Here is a 20,524-nt window from a genome sequence, read left to right as displayed (position 1 = left end):
AACACATTGGTGGCTTCCGGGTTAAGCGGGCGGGTGTTAAGAAGCGCGGTTTGGCGGGTCATGTTTCGGAGGACGCATGACTCAACCTTCGCCTCCTGAGCCCGTTGGGGAGTTGCAGTGATGAGACAAGATCGAAATTGGGGAGAAAAATACTAAAGAAAAAACAAAAAAAGTATGATGACGAAGTATGAAAAACGACTGTTGCTTCTACATTGATCATAAAGTTACTGCTCCCCTCCCCATGTCAAACACTTGGATTCAGGAGGCGGGATTATTAAGGGAATAGGGTGACATCACCCTAACTCTCTCATTTTAATACACCAATGGTAACATGATATTCTCTTACCTAATTTAAATAAGTACCGCCTTGTAACCAACATCGGAGAAAGTGTGTTTGCAGAGGGGAATGGTTTATATAGCTAGATAGATACTCTACTGGAGCCATAATTTGACTGTAGGGTATCAGCAAATATAATTAAAAGTTTACCCTATTCATCTATGGAAAATATAATTATATGTCTCCCCTTTCATCTGTGTCTGGTGTTAGCTAATTACTGGCTAGCTAGGTCTTCAGCTAGCAGGGAATAAAAGGGGGGAGGGTCTTTCAAAACTCTGACGCAGTTGTCATGTCAACACATCCGTCAGTGCTGCTGTGAACCGCATCACAAGATACATGCCAAACGGGAGAGGTATAAACCATTTGACATCATTGATGCAATTTCAATGTTGTTTGAGTTGCTTTGTGTAACATCAAATTAGCTTGAGATGATTTTACTGCAACACTGTTCATTGCATTCAAGTTTCTTGACATAGGCGTTTCAAAGAGCTGTCAAGTCAAGGCGAGCTCATGAATATATGCTCCCCACCCACTCAGCCTTCCTCGTAGTTAGCCATCCACAAGCCTTTCTATCCCCACAAATATTATGGGTGATATTTTAGTCACTCAAAAGGCTATTTTACATGGGAATCAGAATGACTGTTCGGGACCTTTAAACAGCAGTTGTTAAATTACACCCCACCCTCCTCCCCTATCCTCTACCTTTCTACTCCCTCGGTTTCCCTCCTTCTTCCCTCTCCCCCCTCCATCCATCATGGGAGAGACTTCTGATATGGTTTCCTCCAGAGGCAGTGTGGGAGAGAGAGAGAGCGAGGGAGCGAGCAAGTGTTCTTTTTTTATCTTCATTTATCTCTCTTTTTTTGTTGTTGATTTGGTTATTCATGCCGGGCATATGCAGCAACCGCACACACTTTCTTTCTTTGTGACTTACTCATGGTATCGATTCTCCTGGCTCCAGATAGAACAGGTGTATCACCTCAGGAGGAGAGGGACTCTCTTCTCTCTATATATCTCAAACACAGAGCTGCTGGCTGGCCTACATAACACAACACGGTCACAGGTAACTCAATGCTATCTGAGAGGAGAGGGGGTTCCCTTTCAGGCTGTCTGGCTGTTGTGGTTCAATAACTGCCGATTGTCCATAGTGGTATTAATTGTACTGAGTTAGAGTTACATGTACTGTAATATGAAGGGGTTGGTGTCCTCGTCCCTTGATAATGATCAGGATTCAACCCCCTTTTTCTATGTGAGACACCAGTTACAGTCACTGATAGGGAATATGCATGGCTCCCTTTGTTGTTTGCAGATTATTAAAACAAGGAGAGATGAGTAGTCTGCCATTTTGTGCCCCACTGGGACACAGTTACAATGGAAGGCCTGCATTCTGGAGGAGTCCTGTGGAAACTGGAATCTGCTTTGGCCCCAGCCAACCACTGTCTCTAAAGGAGGACTTCAATGATCTCTCAGACATCCATGGAGGGACAATGGAAGTAGAACCCCAAGAAGATGAGTGCCCTGCAGTAAAATGTCCACCTTGAGCTGTTTGTACATCTACTCTCCTCTCCTGCCTTGTACACAGCAGACACAGACAGCCCTGTCTGGACCATTTGGTAGTAGTCACTCAGTGAGTCAGTGAATCAGTCATTAGTTAGCATGTTAGCTTTGTAGCTCAGTGCCCCATAGAGTCTCATTGGTTTGGGGCGGCTAGCTCTGTGGCTTGCTCTGGTAGGGTAGGCCCCGGTACAGGGTTTAGTACTGATGGCGGTAGTATACCAGGCTGCAGTTCCCTAGTTGCCCACCAGAGGGCTGAGGTCTCCGTGGTGGTTCTTTAGCTTCTTCTTGAAGAGAGAGATGGTGGAGGGCTGGTAAAGGATGATCCAGGGCTCAGACCCAGCACTCTGGCCGCTGCAGCTCTCTGAACCACTGATGGTCGGGATGTTGGGAGATCTGGGAGAGAGGAGGGGGAGAGAGGGGGGAGAGGAGGAGAGAGGGAGAGGGAAAAGGTGATGGGAGGGAAGGAGGGTGAAGGAGAGAGAGAGAGAGCAAGAGAGAGAGAGAGCAAGAGAGAGAGAGAGAGAGAGAGAGAGAGAGAGAGAGAGAGAGAGAGAGAGAGAGAGAGAGAGAGAGAGAGAGAGAGAGATAAATAAATAAATACATGTGGCACAGAGAATAGTAACATTAGGTTATAAATCCCACTAGCGTGTGGCTCTTACAGCCTTAAAAAGACATCACTTGGCATCAACTATACTTCTATTACACTCTGAGGCATTAGTACAATACAACTTTACAACTTTACAGCCCATAAGTTACAGTGAACAACAGGAAATGTAATCCTTACTTGACTGTGATATGCAGCAGTAGTTTGGTTACCATGACTATGACTGTCAGAGTCAGGAGAGCAGCCAGAGTGTAGATGGTCCACTCTGTCAACACAGAAACATAGAATTTGAGTTTGAGGAATACATACCAGTTAGGAAGAACCATATCAACCTCTAGAGAATCTGGAGGCATTTTATAGAACCTCAGATCAGAAAGATATACAAGGGGGCTATAAATCAAAAAACAGTCTGGCAGATCTAGACCATATGAGTTTGTACAGTCCTATAATGCTTGTACTGCCAGCACACATGTTATCCTAAAGACCTTTCTCAGAACATATTCCGACTGTAAAATATTAGCACACACGTTATTATATCAGCGTTATACAGTACCAGTCAAAAGTTTGAACACACCTACTCATTCAAGGGTTTTTCTTTATTTTTACTATTTTCTACATTATAGAATAATAGTGAAGACATCAAAACTATGAAATAACACATATGGAATCATGTAGTAACCAAAAAAGTGTTAAACAAATCAAAGTAAATGATATATTTGAGATTCTTCAAATAGCCACCCTTTGCCTTGATGACAGCTTTGCACAATCTTGGCATTCTCTCAACCAGCTTCATGAGGTAGTCACCTGTAATGCATTTCAATTAACAGGTGTGCCTTGTTAAAAGTTAATTTGTGGAATTTATTTCCTTCTTAATTCATTTGAGCCAATCAGTTGTGTTGTGACAAGGTTGGGGGGGGGGTATACAGAAGATAGCCCTATTTGATAAAATACCAAGTCCATATTATGGCAAGAACAGCTCAAATAAGCAAAGAGAAACTACAGTCCATCATTACTTTAAGACATGAAGGTCAGTCAATACGGAACATTTCAAGAACTTTTAAAGTTTCTTGAAGTGCAGTCGCAAAGACCATCAAGCGCTTTGATGAAACTGGCTCTCATGAGGACCGCCACAGGAATGGAAGACCCAGAGTTACCTCTGCCGCAGAGGATAAGTTCATTAGAGTTACCAGCCTCAGAAATTGCAGCCCAAATAAATGCTTCACAGAGTTCAAGTAACAGAGGGGACTGTGTGAATCAGGCCTTCATGGTCGAATTGCTGCAATGAAAACACAATTAAAGGACACCAATAAGAAGAAGAGACTTCCTTGGGCCAAGAAACACGAGCAATGGACATTAGACCGATAGTAATTTGTCCTTTGGTCTGGAGTCCAAATTTGAGATTTTGGGTTCCAACCACTGTGTCTTTGTGAGACGCGGTGTGGGTGAACGGATGATCTCCACATGTATATTTCCCACCGTAAAGCACGGAGGAGGAGGAGTTATGGTGTGGGGGTGCTTTTCTGGTGACACTGTCTGTGATTTATTTAGAATTCAAGGCACACTTATCCAGCATGGCTACCACAGCATTCTGCAGCGATACGCCATCCCATCTGGTTTGTGCTTAGTGGGACTATCATTTGTTCTTCAACAGGACAATGACCCAACACACCTCCAGGCTGTGTAAGGGCTATTTTACCAAGAAGGAGAGTGATGGAGTGCTGCATCAGATGACCTGGCCTTCACAATCCCCCGACCTCAACCCAATTGAGATGGTTTGGGATGAGTCGGACCGTAGAGTGAAGGAAAAGTAGCCAACAAGTGCTCAGCATATGTGGGAACTGTTGGAAAAGCATTCCAGGTGAAGCTGGTTGAGAGAATGCTAAGAGTGTGCAAAGCTATCATCAAGGCAAAGGGTGGCTATTTGAAGATTCTCAAATATAAAATATACTTTGATTTGTTTTTTGTTTACTAAATGATTCCATATGTGTTATTTCATAGTTTTGATGTCTTCACTATTATTCTACAATGTAAAAAATAGTAAAAATAAAGAATAACCCTTGAATGTCAATATATGGCTCAGGTCACACACCTCCTTCATAACACGTTATGTACATGGTGAACAATAACATGTTAAATACATCCATGCATATGTCATGAAAACATAGTGACACCACGTACAGTGCCTTGCATTTTTCCTATTTTGTTGCATTACAACCTGTAATTTAAATTGATTTTTATTTGGATTTCATGTAATGGACATACACAAAATAGTCCAAATTGGTGAAGTTAAGTGAAAAAAATAACTTGTTTCAAAAAAGAAAAGCCCCTAAATAAGATCTGGTGCAACCAATTACCTTTAGGAGTCACATAATTAGTTGAATAAAGTCCATGTCCATGTCACATGATCTCAGTATATATACACCTGTCCTGAAAGGCCCCAGAGTCTGTAACACCACTAAGCAAGGGGCACCACCAAGCAAGCGGCACCATGAAGACCAAGGAGCTCCCAAACAGGTCAGGGACAAAGTTGTGGAGAAGTACAGATCATGGTTGGGTTATAATTTTTTTTTTGGGAACATCCCACGGAGCACCATTAAATCCATTATTAAAAAATGGAAAGAATATGGCACCACAACAAACCTGCCAAGAGAGGGCCGCCCACCAAAACTCACGGACCAGGCAAGGAGGGCATTAATCAGAGAGGCAACAAAGAGACCAAAGATAACCCTGAAGGAGCTGCAAAGCTCCACAGCAGAGATTGGAGTATCTGTACATAGGACCACTTTAAGCCGTACACTCCACAGAGCTGGGCTTTACGGAAGAGTGGCCATAAAAAAGCCATTGCTTAAAGAAAAAAATAAGAAGACACGTTTGGTGTTCGCCAAAAGCCATGTGGGAGACTCCCCAAACATATGGAAGAAGGTACTCTGGTCAGATGAGACTAAAATTGAGCTTTTTGGCCATCAAGGAAAACGTTATGTCTGGCGCAAACCCAACACCTCTCATCAACCCGAGAACACCATCCCACAGTGAAGGATGGTGGTGGCAGGGACTGGGAAACTGGTCAGAATTGAAGGAATGATAGATGGTGCTAAATACAGGGAAATTCTTGACGGAAACCTGTTTCAGTCTTCCAGAGATTTGAGACTGGGACGGAGGTTCATCTTCCAGCAGGACAATGACCCTAAGCATACTGCTAAAGCAACACTCAAGTGGTTTAAGGAGAAACATTTAAATGTCTTGGAATGGCCTAGTCAAAGCCCAGACCTCAATCCAATTGAGAATCTGTGGTATGACTTAGAGATTGCTGTACACCAGTGGAACCCATCCAACTTGAAGGAGCTGGAGCAGTTTTGCTTTGAAGAATGGGCAAAAATCCCAGTGGCTAGATGTGCCAAGCTTATAGAGACATACCCCAAGAGACTTGCAGCTGTAATTGCTGCAAAAGGTGGCTCTACAAAGTATTGACTTTGTGTTATAGTGAATAGTTATGCACGCTCAAGTTTTCTATTTTTTTGTCTTATTTCTTGTTTGTTTCACAATAAAAAATATTTTGCATCTTAAAAGTGGTAGGCATGTTGTGTAAATCAAATGATACAAACCCCCAAAAAATCAATTTTAATTCCAGGTTGTAAGGCAACAAAATAGGAAAAATACCAAGGGGGAATACATTCACAAGCCACTGTAGCTATACCAGGGAACCCTATAGGAGAAAGCCTTCTGTTAATCTAAAAGACTACAGTAAGTATTACCAATGCACTTTGTTAATGTACAGCCCTATGACAGAAGCCTCTGTAGTAGAAATAGTACAAACCGCTATTAGAGAGATCCGAGAGGTAGAAAAGGTATGGTGAGAGAGAGAGACGGAGGGAAGGCTGGAGAGAGATGATGGTGTCTACATACTAGAGGTGTGTCCGTTGGTCCCGTTGGGTCCGACCCACTGACCTGGCATGTTGTGGTCCGATTTACCAGGACTGGATGTTATCACGTAGAGGATCTGTGAGGAGCGACCGTTAGTCTTCTCCGTTACTCCCCCAAGCTGAGGCTCCACCGTACTGGTGTCCTCTTCCTCCTCCTCCTCTTCCTCATCCATAGGTCTGGTGTCCAGGCTTCTCAGAGCTGAAACAACAACAAACATCAGAATGTTTCCATGTGTCTACCCGTGGCTGCTACTGTGTTTGTCTCCCAACCAGGAACACTTGGTTTTCTTCATGTCAAGACTTGGATGTCTAAATCAGGAAAATGTTGAGTCCTTGGCCTGACTTACCTCTACCATGACTGGTGGACTGACTGAATCTTTACCATGACTGGTGGTCTGACTGAATCTTTACCAGAAGTTAAAGTTTTCTTTATTTTTATCACACTACTTAAACAGAGTGATGTTTCCCACATTTGCTACAACAGAATGCCGCGTTGCCGCTGCTTCAAACCTCGGCTCGGCCGAACATTCTTCAGACGTAATCTGAGAGCGTTTATCCTCCTCAACAGAGGGGGAAATTACCATAGCACCACTCAGCACCCTATGGATGTAGTAACATACTGTTTGGAATTAACATTTATCCAGCTTAGCCTCAAGGGCAGTCTCTCTCTTTCTCTCTCTCTCTCTTGCTCTCTCTGTATATATCTCTCTCTCTGTAGCTCTCTCTCTGTAGCTCTCTCTCTCTGTATCTCTCTCTCTCTCTATGTATCAATTCAATTCAATTTCTATTTAAGGGGCTCTATTGGCATGGGAAACATATGTTAACATTGCCAAAGCAAGTGATGTAGATAATAAACAAAAGTGAAATAAACAATACAAAATGAACAGTAAACATTACACTCACATAAGTTCCAAAAGAATAAAGATATGTAAAGTGTCATATTATGTCTATATACAGTGCTCCCATCTCTCTCTCTCTCTCTCTCTCTCTCTCTCTCTCTCTCTCTCTCTCTCTCTCTCTCTCTCTCTCTCTCTCTCTCTCTCTCTCTCTCTCTCTCTCTCTCTCTCTCTCTCTCTCTCTCTCTCTCTCTCTCTCTCTCTCTCTCTCTCTCTCTCTCTCTCTCTCTCTCTCTCTCTCTCTCTCTCTCTCTCTCTCTCTCTCTCTCTCTCTCTCTCTCTCTCTCTCTCTCTCTCTCTCTCTCTTCTCTCTCTCTCTCTCTCTCTCTCTCTCTCTCTCTCTCTCTCTCTCTCTGCATGCTGGGAGTGTTTGGTGCATGCTTGGAATTGTATGAGCGAGTGTCTGGAGTTAGATCGACTGTGTTTTTTTTCTTGTTTCCTTTTCTTGGTGGTTTTCCTTTTTCTATGCATGATTAAGGTCATTATTTTTATGTTGGTAGAATTAGGTATATTGTATTTCTTGTTGGAATTGCCCTGGTTTTGGTGGGGATGGCGACCCACATGGGGATGCGGTCCCTGTCACTTCGGCATTGGCTTCAGGTGTGTTACTGAAACTACTGTCACTGTGGAGATGTTTCTGGTCGCTGTAGGAGAGAAGGTAGGCTATGAAAATGTTGCTTATGCGTCGCAGATTAATAAAGCCGTGGTGGTCTTTCATAAAGAAGAGCGTCTTGTCGATTGGATGGTTGAGCATGACGTACTTCTTAAAGGTATGTTTATTCAAGTTACGCCGCTTTTTTCTCCGTCAACAAGGGTAACGATTTCTCTATGAGCTATTGGAGTGCGAGTTATTGCAGTTTGGGAAGTTTAAAATCAAATCAAATTGTATTTGTCCATGCGCCGAATACAACAGGTGTAGACCTTACTGTGAAATGCTTACAAGCCCTTAACCAGTTTAAGAAAGAGTTAAGAAAATATTTACTAAATAAACTAAAGTAAAACAACATTTTCTTTAAAGAAATAAAAAGTAACACAATAAAATAACAATAACGAGGCTATATACAGGGGGTACCGGTACCGAGTCAATGTGCGGGGGTACAGGTTAGTCGAGGTTATTTGTACATGTAGGTAGGGGTAAAGTGACTATACATAGATAATAAACAGTGAGTAGCGGCAGTGTAAAAACAAAGGGGGTCAATGTAAATAGTCCGGGTGGCCATTTGATTAATTGTTCAGCAGTCTTATGGCTTGGGGGTAGAAGCTGTTAAGGAGCCTTTTGGTCCTAGACTTGGCGCTCCGGTACCGCTTGCCGTGGGGTAGCAGAGAACAGTCTATGACTTGGGTGACTGGAGTCTTTGACAATTTTTAGGGCCTTCCTCTGACACCGCCTTGTATATAGGTCCTGGATGGCAGGAAGCTTGGCCCCAGTGATGTACTGGGCCGTACGCACTACTCTCTGTAGCGCCTTACGGTTAGATGCCGAGCAGTTGCCATACCAGGCGGTGATGCAACCGGTCAGGATGCTCTTGATTGTGCAGCTGTAGAACCTTTTGAGGATCTGGGGACCCATGCCAAATCTTTTCAGTCTTCTGAGGGGGAAAAGGTCTTGTCGTGTCCTCTTCACGACTGTCTTGGTGTGTTTGGACCATGATAGTTTGTTGATAGTGTGGACACCAAGGAACTTGAAACTCTCGACCCGCTCCACTACAGCCCCGTCAATGTTAATGGGGGCGTGTTCGGCCCTCCTTTTCCTGTAGTCCACGATCAGCTCCTTTGTCTTGCTCACATTGAGGGAGAGGTTGTTATCCTAGCACCACACTGCCAGGTCTCTGACCTCCTCCCTATAGGTTGTCTCATCGTTGTCGGTGATCAGGCCTACCACTGTTGTCTCTTCAGCAAACGTAATGATGGTGTTGGAGTCATGTTTGGCCACGCAGTCGTGGGTGAACAGGGAGTACAGGAGCAGACTAAGCACGCATGTCTCATAATATTTACATTCATTCCCAACATGTCTGCTGTCTGAAACAAGTAAAGTCAGGATTGAGACACAAGCAGGAGGGGATTGGCTGCCAGTGTGGGGGTCAGACTCTGACCTTACAATATTGTTTTTAGCAGAACAAAATAAGAGAAGGATAGGAAGTATAGTTTTAGTGTGTGAGCGTGTATATGTGTATATGTGTGTGTGCGTGTGTGTGTGTATGTGCATGTCTCTGCAGGTGGTTCGGTGGGTGGTTGTGTGTGGGTGGTTGTGTGTGTGCATGTGTGTGCAGGTGGTTCGGTGGGTGGTTGTGTGTGTGTGTGCGTGCGTGTGTGTTTGTGTGTGTGTGTGCATGTCTGTGTGTGCAGGTAGTTCGGTGGGTGGTTGTGTGTGTGCGTGGGTGTGTGTCTGTGTGTGCAGGTGGTTCGGTGGGTGGTTGTGTGTGTGTGTGTGCGTGTGTGTTTGTGTGTGCATGTGTACGTGTGTATGACTTCCAGCCCTGTAGGCTCTTTAACGCTTTAATGTCAACCATATCAACTAACTCAGAGAGAGTAGTGCTGAGTGCTGATGCCTTAAAGGACCTGAAACAATAGTGGATGTTTACAACAGTTTGGTCTATACAGAGAATTGCTATTTATCCGTAAATACTTTGATTCTATTATGATGAGTGTGTAATAAAAAATTGGGTTCAGATTGAGAGGTGATGTGTACAACAATAGAGAATTGTCACGCCCTGGCTCTTGGGACGCTTGTATGTTGAGCCAGGGTGTGAGTTTTCTTTGTTTGTTCTAGTTTTGTATTTCTATGTTGGCCAGGGTGGCTCCCAATCGGAGACGGCTGTAGCTCGTTGTCTCTGATTGGGAGCCATACTTAGGTAGCCGTTTGGCATTGTTTTATGTGGGATCTTGTTCCAGTATAGGTTTGTGTTAGAACCGAGGACGTCACGTTATCGTTTTTGTTCGTGTGTTCATTCTAATAAAAATAAGTATGTTCGCAAATAACGCTGCGCATTGGTCCACTGTTTCCAACGATCGTGACAGAAGATCCCACCAAAACTGGACCAAGCAGCGTGTCCAGGAGCCATCGCCAGGGGAATCTCTAGCGGATCTCCTTTGCCACCTCGACTGGGTCAAGCCATGTGAGGAGGAGAGAGGCTGGACTTGGAAGCAGAAGGGTGAAAGTCTGGCGAGAGCTATGGAGGCCTGGCCCACAGGGAGGAGAGACGCCCAGAAATTTTTTAAGGGGGGGCTCACGCCGTGGGACGCACGGGGGCAGCAGGAGGCCGCCAGGTTACGGGAGTCACTGGTCACCAGGGGGAAGGAGGATGTAGAGGCACGGCGAGAGGCACTGGGGTGTGTTGCCAGTCCGGTCCGGCCCGTTCCTGATCCCCGCGTAGGGCCAGTGGTGTGTGTTCCCAGTGCGGTCCGGCTTGTTCCTGTCCCTCGCACCGAGCGGTGGTGCGCGTCGCCAGCCCGGTCCGGCCTGTTCCTGCCCCTCGCACCAAACCAGTGGTGCGCTTCGTCAGCCCGGTCCGGCCCGTTCCTGCTCCCGCACCAAGTCAGTGGTGTGCTTCGTCAGCCGGTCCGGCCCGTTCCTGCTCCCCGCACCAAGTCAGTGGTGCGCCCGTCAACCGGTCCAGCTTCGTTCCTGCTCCCCGCACCAAGTCAGTGGTGCGCTCGTCCAGCCCGGTCCGGCCCGTTCCTGCTCCCCGCACCAAGCCAGTGGTGCGTGTCGTCAGCCCGGTCCGGCCCGCTCCTGCTCCCCGCACCAAGTCAGTGGTGCGCCCGTCAGCCCGGTCCGGCCCGGTTCCTGCTCCCCCACACCAAGCCAGTGGTGTGCGTCGTCAGTCCGGGAACAGCCCGTGCCTGTTCCACCGGTGCCTGGTCCGGCACCGGTCAGCTGCTCCACGCCGGAGCTAGAGCAATCCGCTCCACCAGTGTTCAGCCCAGCTCCGGCCAGCAGGGCCAGACCGGACCAGGGGTACTTTGGGGGGTTAGAGAGGGAGTGGGGATCATGCCCGGAGCCGGATCCGCCGCCAAGGCGGAGTGCCCACCCGGTCCCTCCCCTGTGGTGTTTGGTTGGCGCGGTCGGAGTCCGCGCCTTTGGGGGGGGGGGGTACTGTCACGCCCTGGATCTGGGGACGCTTGTATGTTGAGCCAGGGTGTGAGTTTTCTTTGTTTGTTCTAGTTTTGTATTTCTATGTTGGCCAGGGTGGCTCCCAATCGGAGACGGCTGTAGCTCGTTGTCTCTGATTGGGAGCCATACTTAGGTAGCCGTTTGGCATTGTTTTATGTGGGATCTTGTTCCAGTATAGGTTTGTGTTAGAACCGAGGACGTCACGTTATCGTTTTTGTTCGTGTGTTCATTCTAATAAAAATAAGTACGTTCGCAAATAACGCTGCGCATTGGTCCACTGTTTCCAACGATCGTGACAAGAATAAAGATAATTATGTTGTATTGATTTTCACGGATGACAAACAAAAACATTACAAATGAATGGACAATAACAACATGTCTAGATAAAACCAATGCTTGATATGCAACGACACGCACCCTGTGACTAGAAAAACAAAACATTTAAATATGCAACACCAATATCACCTGCAGCTGTGAGGCATTGGCTAGCAAATGAGAAGAGAAAAGGTTCCTACCAGCATCTCCCCTGCCTGTCTCCCTCCCTCTACCTCTCTCACTGTGTGTGTGTGTGTGTGTGTGTGTGTGTGTGTGTGTGTGTGTGTATGTGTGGTGTACACGTGTGTGTGTGTGTGTGTGTGTGTGTGTGTGTGTGTGGTGTGAATGTGTGTGTGTGTGTGTGGTGTGTGTGTGTGTTTGTGTGGTGTGTGATGTGTGGTGTGTGATGTGTGTGTGTGTGTGTGTGTGTGTGTGTGTGTATGTGTGTGTGTGTGTGTGTGTGTGTGTGTGTGTGTGTGTGTGTGTGTGTGTATGGTTGTGTGTCTTCAGTAGAGCACAACATTAGTCTAGATGATTTAACAGCGGGCGGGTGGGTGGGTCGACGGACGGGCGGACGGACGGACGGACAGGTGGCGTGGTTGCTATGCAAAACCCTGCCATTGACCTAGGATACCAGGATGTGAGCCTGCACCTGTTCATGCAAATTATGGCTCCCAGAGATAAATGAGAAATGTGTGTCTTCATGTGGTTCAGTCGGTGTGCTGCTGGGATTGAAATCATTCAGAGAGAGAGAGATGTCTGGAAATGATTATCTCCTCTGCTATCTTAGCTACTATAACAACTTGCTTTGTTTTTGTACAACTGTTACAATTGTTTTGTGACAATTGTTTTGACAACCTCAAAACAACCTCTGTGTGGGTGATATCATGTTGATGACCAGATTTGAGAACAATACTTTAAACCTACTCCTGAACTGACAGGGAGTTTGAATAGAACTTCACCCTGGTGATTTTACTAGTAAAAGTCGACCGCAGAGTCCCTTCCTACAGTGTGTATGTGTGTGTGTGTGTGTGTGTATGTGTTTGTCTGTGTGTGTGTGTCTGTGTGTGTTTGTCTGTGTGTGTCTGTGTGTGTGGGTGTGTTTGTGTGTCTATGTGTGTCTGTGTGTGTGGGTGTGCGTGTGCGTGTGCGTGTGTGTGTGTGTGTGTGTGCGTGTGTCTGTGTGTGTGTGTGTGTGTGTGTGTGGGTGGGTGTGTGTGTGTCTGTGTGTGTGTGTGCGTGTGTGTGTGTGTGTGTGTGTGTGTGTGTAAACCCACCTTGATACGTGACAGCAAAGCCCTGTGCCTGGTTGGTTCGGTCTGAGTAGAAGTAGAGGACAACGAAGTCTCCAGTGACGTTGACCAGCTCCCGGGGAGGGGAGCGGCCGTCAAACCTCGCCACCACCTGATCAATCAATCAATCAAACGTTATTTTTTTAACGTATAGCACGTGTCATACAAGGTAGCAATACAACGTACTTCACAGCACAAATACATAAATGCAATGACTAATAGAGATAAATAAAACCTATAGGAGATAATAGAATGGAAGGTTTTACCAGCTGACCTGGTTGGTGTAGCCATTCAGTAGCTCCACCATATCCGTCTGGTCCGAGATGTCAAAGAAGGTGAAGTTGAACAGGATCACGGAGGCCCCAGGGACCTGATAACAAATCATATATATTATTAATGCAGCTTTATATCGTTATATAGCTTTTCTGAAACCCGAGGGACGATTTACAATTGGCAAGAAACTGAAAAACAGACGCAGCATTCAAAACAAAACAGCAAACTATTGGGATATTGGGCTAGGAGAGAGGCCAATGACAGTAGGAGAGTCAACAACCAAGATGTACCTGGACAGTCCAGTAGCAGACCCTCCCGGCCCCGTACTTATCAGGGAAGTCAGGGGAGTAGACCACCCCAGAGGGGGCAGAGTAGTTACCCCCACATGCCCCCACTCGAGCTGGAGGAGTTAATCAGAGGAAAATAATTTACTTAATAACGGTTTAATTAGTGACATTTGCATTGTGCAAGCTTTATAAGTCTCTCAGATAAGTGTGTTTATGTTGTTATAGTCTATAACTGTTATGTACTCTGTTGTGTATTTTATGTTTTGTGTGGACCCCAGGAAGAGTAGCTGCTGCATGTGCAACAGCTAATGGGGATCCTATTCGACTAAACTAAACCCTCTCATACAACTAACCCTATTGACTCATATGGTGTCCGAGTTATTATAGAAACCTTTCCATATAGAAACCACATACAACAGACTCTCTCAATGACACAGAGTGGAATGAAGAGTTTTCAACACATAGTGGAAAGATGAGGATCGAACAAGGCACATTTGATCATTGTTGTAATTATGTTCAGCTGTGAAATCAGTCTCTCATTATCTAACAGTTGTCTGCCATAAACCTGATGCTTGTGTAGCCTATTAAACAGAAATGTAGCATGTATTGTTTAGCCAAAATCAGCAAACCGTTTTATGACAACAAAGGGAGAGATGGAACATTCTCTTCACATGACTCTTCTAATAAGTACGTTTTGAGAGTGGTGATGTGATCCTTCCATATTGGGTTATTCACTTCTTTCCAACGCTGGTTCTGAGAGAATCCATTCAATGGTTTGTGGAGTATTGACATTTGTCAGTTTACTGGAGTGTCATCTTTTGAAAATACTGTTATTTTCTCCATGCACCTGCAAATACTCCACTTTGTACACATTAGGTGAAGCACCATATAACTATATTAAGCACCATAGAAGCACCGGTGGGAAGTTGTAGTTGGTTTAGATCATGTGTAGGGACCAGACCAGAGCAAACTGTCAAACATGTACATAGACCGAAGCAAATCATGTCCTACTCACTGTCGAAGATGATGACCCATCCATCTCCCCCACAAGGCTGGGTGTGGTCACCGAAACACACATGGTTGCATTCCATGCTGGGCGCCTCGCCATGGCGATGCAGGTCCAGGTCGTTGCCACAGAAACAGGCATAACCCGACTCCATTCCAGCAAGCTTTGGAACAGAGAGAGACATGCAAATCAATCAACAGATTAGAATTTAAAATCAAACTTGATTTGTTTAGCACTTGTGTAACTCTTTACAAGAGGGTCAGGCCTTCCCTTGACAAAGTGTAGTGCTGCACTGAGAAATAAATAAAGCAACAACAACAAAAAACTTGAGGAACCAGATTTTAGAGGGGAGCCTCAACCTCCATAGTCCAATCCTTATGGAATGATACTAGTGCCAACAGAAATGTCATGTGAATCCAATCACTCCATAAAGTCTGGATAGCAGATAAGCCGGAGCAAGACAGAGATGTCACATGATCACAGATACAGTACCATCTAATGTTAATAGGTTTTCAGAATGATTCCATAAAACTCCCCCCAAAAAGATTAGTTTTTTTTCTGTACAGAAATGAAGTGATTTTGAAGTGTCTATAACCATCAGGCGTTTGATGATAATAATGTGGTGCTGTTTAGTTCAGTGCTTCGGGACAAACAGAAACAGTCACCGACTTTGGATGTGTCCCAAAAGGCACCCACCCTATTTCCTACGTAGTTCACTACTTTTGACCAGGGCCCTATAGGTCAAAAGTAGTGCACTACATAGGGAATAGGGTGTTATCTGGGATGCAGATTGACTCTTTGAGTACCATCTAAACATCAAAGATCTATCTCCGTGGAGGGCTAAATAAACCAGCCTGAAATAGCATGGCCATCAAACCACTTCACCGTCATCTCTTAGTCAAACACAGTAAACATTTCCTTAAGCCGTGCTGCAGTGGGCTGCATTAGAATGAGGGAAAGAATTACAGGATACGTCCCCAATGGCACCCTATTCCCTTAGTGCACTACTATTGACCAGAGCCCTATGTGCCCTCCTCTCCCAGGGCCTTGGTAGTACGCTACAAAGGGAATAGCGTGCCATTTGGGACGCCCAAGAGACAAAACTCTTTAAACATGTTGAACTTCCTTTCAGAATTCAGATGTAACCTAGTCATGCTCAGCACAGAACACACACACACACACACACACACACACCACACACACACACACACACCACTGCTCCATTGTCTCCCATTAAAAGAGGACATTGTGTAATGAATTTATACGAAGGTACGGCATCACTTTCCCTCATTCTGAAAATGTTCTCATGAAGCTGGAATTTATATAGCCAGGCTCCTCTGTGTATGTAGCCATCCTCTCTTTCTGTGTGGTGTGTGTGTGTGTTTGTGTGTTTGTGTGTGTGTTTGTGTGTGTGTTTGTGAGTGTGTCAGTCCCTCTCCACAGATGACACTGATGTGATGTGATATGATGTGATGTGATGTCAACAGCCTGAGACCGTCACGTCTGCCTGTCTTAACTGACTACACTATGTCAAACAACCATATCGAATCATTTAAAACGCTGTGCTGTGTTCCAAACTGACTACACTATGACAAACAACCATATTAAATCATGAGTTAGTCAGACAGTCAGTGATTAAGAAGCCCCCTGCAAACATTTTCTGCTCGCTAACCAGAGGAATTCACGTTGGGTTTTCATCCGAAGTCGTTTCTCTTTTACCTGATAAGTATGTAATGATGAAGCAGTGATTCATGTCACACAGCCATTTGGTTTGGTTCGGTTGGCAGAGTTGGATACACACACACACACACACACACACACACACACACACACACACACACACACACACACACACACACACACACACACACACACACACACACAGGCAGGCACACACAGGCAGGCACACACAGGCAGGCACACATGTACGCACGAGACACACACACTTTGGAGAGGGACTGTCACTGCTCATCAGTGCAGAGGGGGTCTGAGAGCTGGGTCTGACGCAGATCCAACCGAATGTGTTCACACACAACACGAACACCTGCCTCTGTTCAGTGTAACCATGGTCAGTAGACAATAGAAGGCCAGTGTAACCACAGTCAGTAGACAATAGAAGGCCAGTGTAACCATGGTCAGTAGACAATAGAAGGCCAGTGTAACCACAGTCAGTAGACAATAGAAGGCCAGTGTAACCATGGTCAGTAGACAATAGAAGGCCAGTGTAACCATGGTCAGTAGACAATAGAAGGCCAGTGTAACCACAGTCAGTAGACAATAGAAGGCCAGTGTAACCACAGTCAGTAGACAATAGAAGGCCAGTGTAACCATGGTCAGAAGACAATAGAAGGCCAGTGTAACCACAGTCAGTAGACAATAGAAGACCAGTGTAACCATGGTCAGTAGACAATAGAAGGCCAGTGTAACCATGGTCAGTAGACAATAGAAGGCCAGTGTAACCATGGTCAGTAGACAATAGAAGGCCAGTGTAACCATGGTCAGTAGACAATAGAAGACCAGTGTAACCATGGTCAGTAGACAATAGAAGGCCAGTGTAACCACAGTCAGTACCCAATAGAAGGCCAGTGTAACCATGGTCAGTAGACAATAGAAGGCCAGTGTAACCACAGTCAGTAGACAATAGAAGGCCAGTGTAACCACAGTCAGTAGACAATAGAAGGCCAGTGTAACCATGGTCAGTAGACAATAGAAGGCCAGTGTAACCATGGTCAGTAGACAATAGAAGGCCAGTGTAACCACAGTCAGTACCCAATAGAAGACCAGTGTAACCATGGTCAGTAGACAATAGAAGGCCAGTGTAACCACAGTCAGTACCCAATAGAAGACCAGTGTAACCATGGTCAGTACCCAATAGAAGGCCAGTGTAACCATGGTCAGTAGACAATAGAAGGCCAGTGTAACCACAGTCAGTAGACAATAGAAGACCAGTGTAACCATGGTCAGTAGACAATAGAAGGCCAGTGTAACCATGGTCAGTAGACAATAGAAGGCCAGTGTAACCATGGTCAGTAGACAATAGAAGGCCAGTGTAACCACAGTCAGTAGACAATAGAAGGCCAGTGTAACCACAGTCAGTACCCAATAGAAGGCCAGTGTAACCATGGTCAGTAGACAATAGAAGGCCAGTGTAACCACAGTCAGTAGACAATAGAAGACCAGTGTAACCATGGTCAGTAGACAATAGAAGGCCAGTGTAACCATGGTCAGTAGACAATAGAAGACCAGTGTAACCATGGTCAGTAGACAATAGAAGGCCAGTGTAACCATGGTCAGTAGACAATAGAAGGCCAGTGTAACCATGGTCAGTAGACAATAGAAGGCCAGTGTAACCATGGTCAGTAGACAATAGAAGGCCAGTGTAACCATGGTCAGTAGACAATAGAAGACCAGTGTAACCATGGTCAGTAGACAATAGAAGGCCAGTGTAACCATGGTCAGTAGACAATAGAAGGCCAGTGTAACCATGGTCAGTACCCAATAGAAGGCCAGTGTAACCATGGTCAGTAGACAATAGAAGGCCAGTGTAACCATGGTCAGTAGACAATAGAAGGCCAGTGTAACCATGGTCAGTAGACAATAGAAGACCAGTGTAACCATGGTCAGTAGACAATAGAAGGCCAGTGTAACCATGGTCAGTACCCAATAGAAGGCCAGTGTACCCATGGCCAGTAACCGTGATCAGTACCAGTGAGACCATAAATTATCAGCTGCTATGTGTCGTCGTCTGATGCGTCGCTGAATTCATTTTGAAACGTGAGGATGGTTATAAACACAGAAATACAGAGTCTAGAAAATAAGAAAGAATGCATTACTCCCAATATGACCATTTGCCATCAGGAATGATCAATAAACCATTGTCAAATCTGACTTAAAAGTAGTGCACTATGTAGGGAATAAGGGTGCCATTTGGGACGCTCAATGCATCCTACATAGTGTAGTGTGTCTTACTGTGTATCTCTGTTTGCGGCAGAAGCTGATGCAGTTCTGGATGGTGAGTTTGTTAGAGGTCTCACTGCTCCCAGTCAGGGTGGGAGGGTCGCCACTGTCCTTAAAACAGCCTAGGTTGCCAGGCACTACAGGAAACAGAGAGGAGAGCAGGGGTTAACTATATAGTTCAGTATGACTTTTTCTTCCATACTAACAATCACACGCTGCATTTGGCATTTACTACAAATCCCATGATGCGTCTGTGTGGTGTAGCACTTGTTTGAAATCAACCAATCCCACAGAGATCATACACTTAATTTGCCTTGAGCCATATGCCATATGAGCTGTATGTATGGGCTTATAGAACAGTGGTCTTGGGGGAGCCAAATGTATGCCAGGTTTTGTGGATCATATAAACTACACTTCCCATGAACCACCTGTCTCATAGCACAGGTGTCAACTCAAGACACAGAACATTGGCCCTCAGAGCCAGTCCCCTGTAACCTGGTCAGTCTCGTGGCTCTGTTGAAGGCTTTCAGGTTTTATAAATTGGGATTAATACTTCTTCTCTACACCGGCTGGCCAGACTCCAGATACATACACATGCATAAACACACACACACACAGGCACGCACGCACACGTGCGCACACACACTCACACACACACACACTCTGAAACAATATACATCACACTGGAATTCTCTGGCTTCTGTTTGAGATTGGGGAGGATGAGGGTGAGGGGGGGAGAATAATTAGGGGGAAGGGGGGGAGGAGGAGAAAGAGGAGGAGGGAGGGGGGAGGAGGAGAAAGAGGAGGGGGGAGGAGGAAAAAGGGCCTACACCATGTGTTGTTGAGAGAGAGAGAGAGAGAGAGAGAGAGAGAGAGAGAGAGAGAGAGAGATGCCTCAGATGGTGTTGGTGTAAGGATGAAACACGAGCAGGGAAAGCTGCAAAATGCCAGCGTTGGGTGTTCACTAACCAATCTGCATCCCAAATGGCACCCTATTCCCTATTTAGTGTACAACTTTAAACGGTTAAAAGTTGTACACTATATAGGGAATAGGGTGCCTTTTGGGACGTACACCAAATGTCCTGGTCCAGGACAGGGCGGTTTTCTGTCTGGACCGCTCTACACCCTGCGTCTCGCCCACGCTCACTGACCGCGGTCCGACCAAACTGTTGGCCGAAGGGCTGTGACGGGATGGACAGGCATATTGCGGAGTGTTTGATAGACAGTATGTGAAAACGGAGAGAGAGAGAGAGAGAGAGAGAGAGAGAGAGAGAGAGAGAGAGAGAGAGAGAGAGAGAGAGAGAGAGAGAGAGAGAGAGAGAGAGAAAGAGAGCACTAAGTGAAGGAGAAGAGGACACATGCTCCAGACACACACACACAGCGAGAAGCAGCACAGCAGACTGGAGGAATTTGGAGGGAGATTAAGTGGCGAGTTAAAGACAACATGACAGTAATAGAGATATTTGGAGTCTTGACTAGATACTTCATGCTTTCCAGAGAGAGGCAGGTAGAGGTTGAGACATTAGGTTAGCAGCCTAGGTATTCTTGCAATGCAGACAAAGCAACAACAACTGACACAACGATTGAGTTCAGGGGTGTCTGTCTGTCTGTAACAGGGTAAGACACCTCTGGAGAAGGGGCCGAAAATAAACTGAGAGCAGGCCTAAACACACTCAGGGACCTGCAGGATTTGGCTTTTTCGTTAAAAAAAAATTACATCTAGCAGACACTCTTATCCAGAGCGACTTACAGTAGCAATTAGCAATTAGAATTAGTTTCTCTCTCTCTCCTCCTCCCATGTGCCACGCCCATAAGACACTGCCATGAGTATTTATACATGAGAGAGAGAGAGAGAGAGAGAGAGAGAGAGAGAGAGAGAGAGAGAGAGAGAGAAAGACAGAGAGCGAGAGAGAGAGAGAGACAGAGACAGAGACAGAGACAGAGACAGAGACAGAGAGAGAGAGAGAGA

At 45.6% G+C, this 20,524-nt stretch overlaps 1 protein-coding gene across 1 annotated transcript in view; it reads right to left on the bottom strand.

Moving 5' to 3' along the window:
* Positions 1-312: 312 nt before the first annotated feature.
* Positions 313-20,524, bottom strand: part of LOC121530793 (kremen protein 1-like) — a 94,387-nt gene continuing 74,175 nt past the window's right edge. Inside the window, exons 4-11 of the mRNA XM_041836030.2 lie at positions 18,568-18,692; positions 14,608-14,761; positions 13,596-13,705; positions 13,307-13,402; positions 13,018-13,144; positions 6,399-6,614; positions 2,676-2,760; positions 313-2,284 (exon numbers count right to left, since the gene is read on the bottom strand). Of these exons, the coding sequence (XP_041691964.2) occupies positions 2,125-2,284; positions 2,676-2,760; positions 6,399-6,614; positions 13,018-13,144; positions 13,307-13,402; positions 13,596-13,705; positions 14,608-14,761; positions 18,568-18,692 (1,073 nt within the window). The 3' untranslated portion in view covers positions 313-2,124. The remainder of the gene's footprint in view (positions 2,285-2,675; positions 2,761-6,398; positions 6,615-13,017; positions 13,145-13,306; positions 13,403-13,595; positions 13,706-14,607; positions 14,762-18,567; positions 18,693-20,524) is intronic.

The sequence above is a fragment of the Coregonus clupeaformis genome, chromosome 18 (genome assembly GCF_020615455.1).
Source record: "Coregonus clupeaformis isolate EN_2021a chromosome 18, ASM2061545v1, whole genome shotgun sequence".
Taxonomy (NCBI): Eukaryota; Metazoa; Chordata; class Actinopteri; order Salmoniformes; family Salmonidae; genus Coregonus; species Coregonus clupeaformis.
This window is presented reverse-complemented; position numbering and strand designations above follow the sequence as displayed.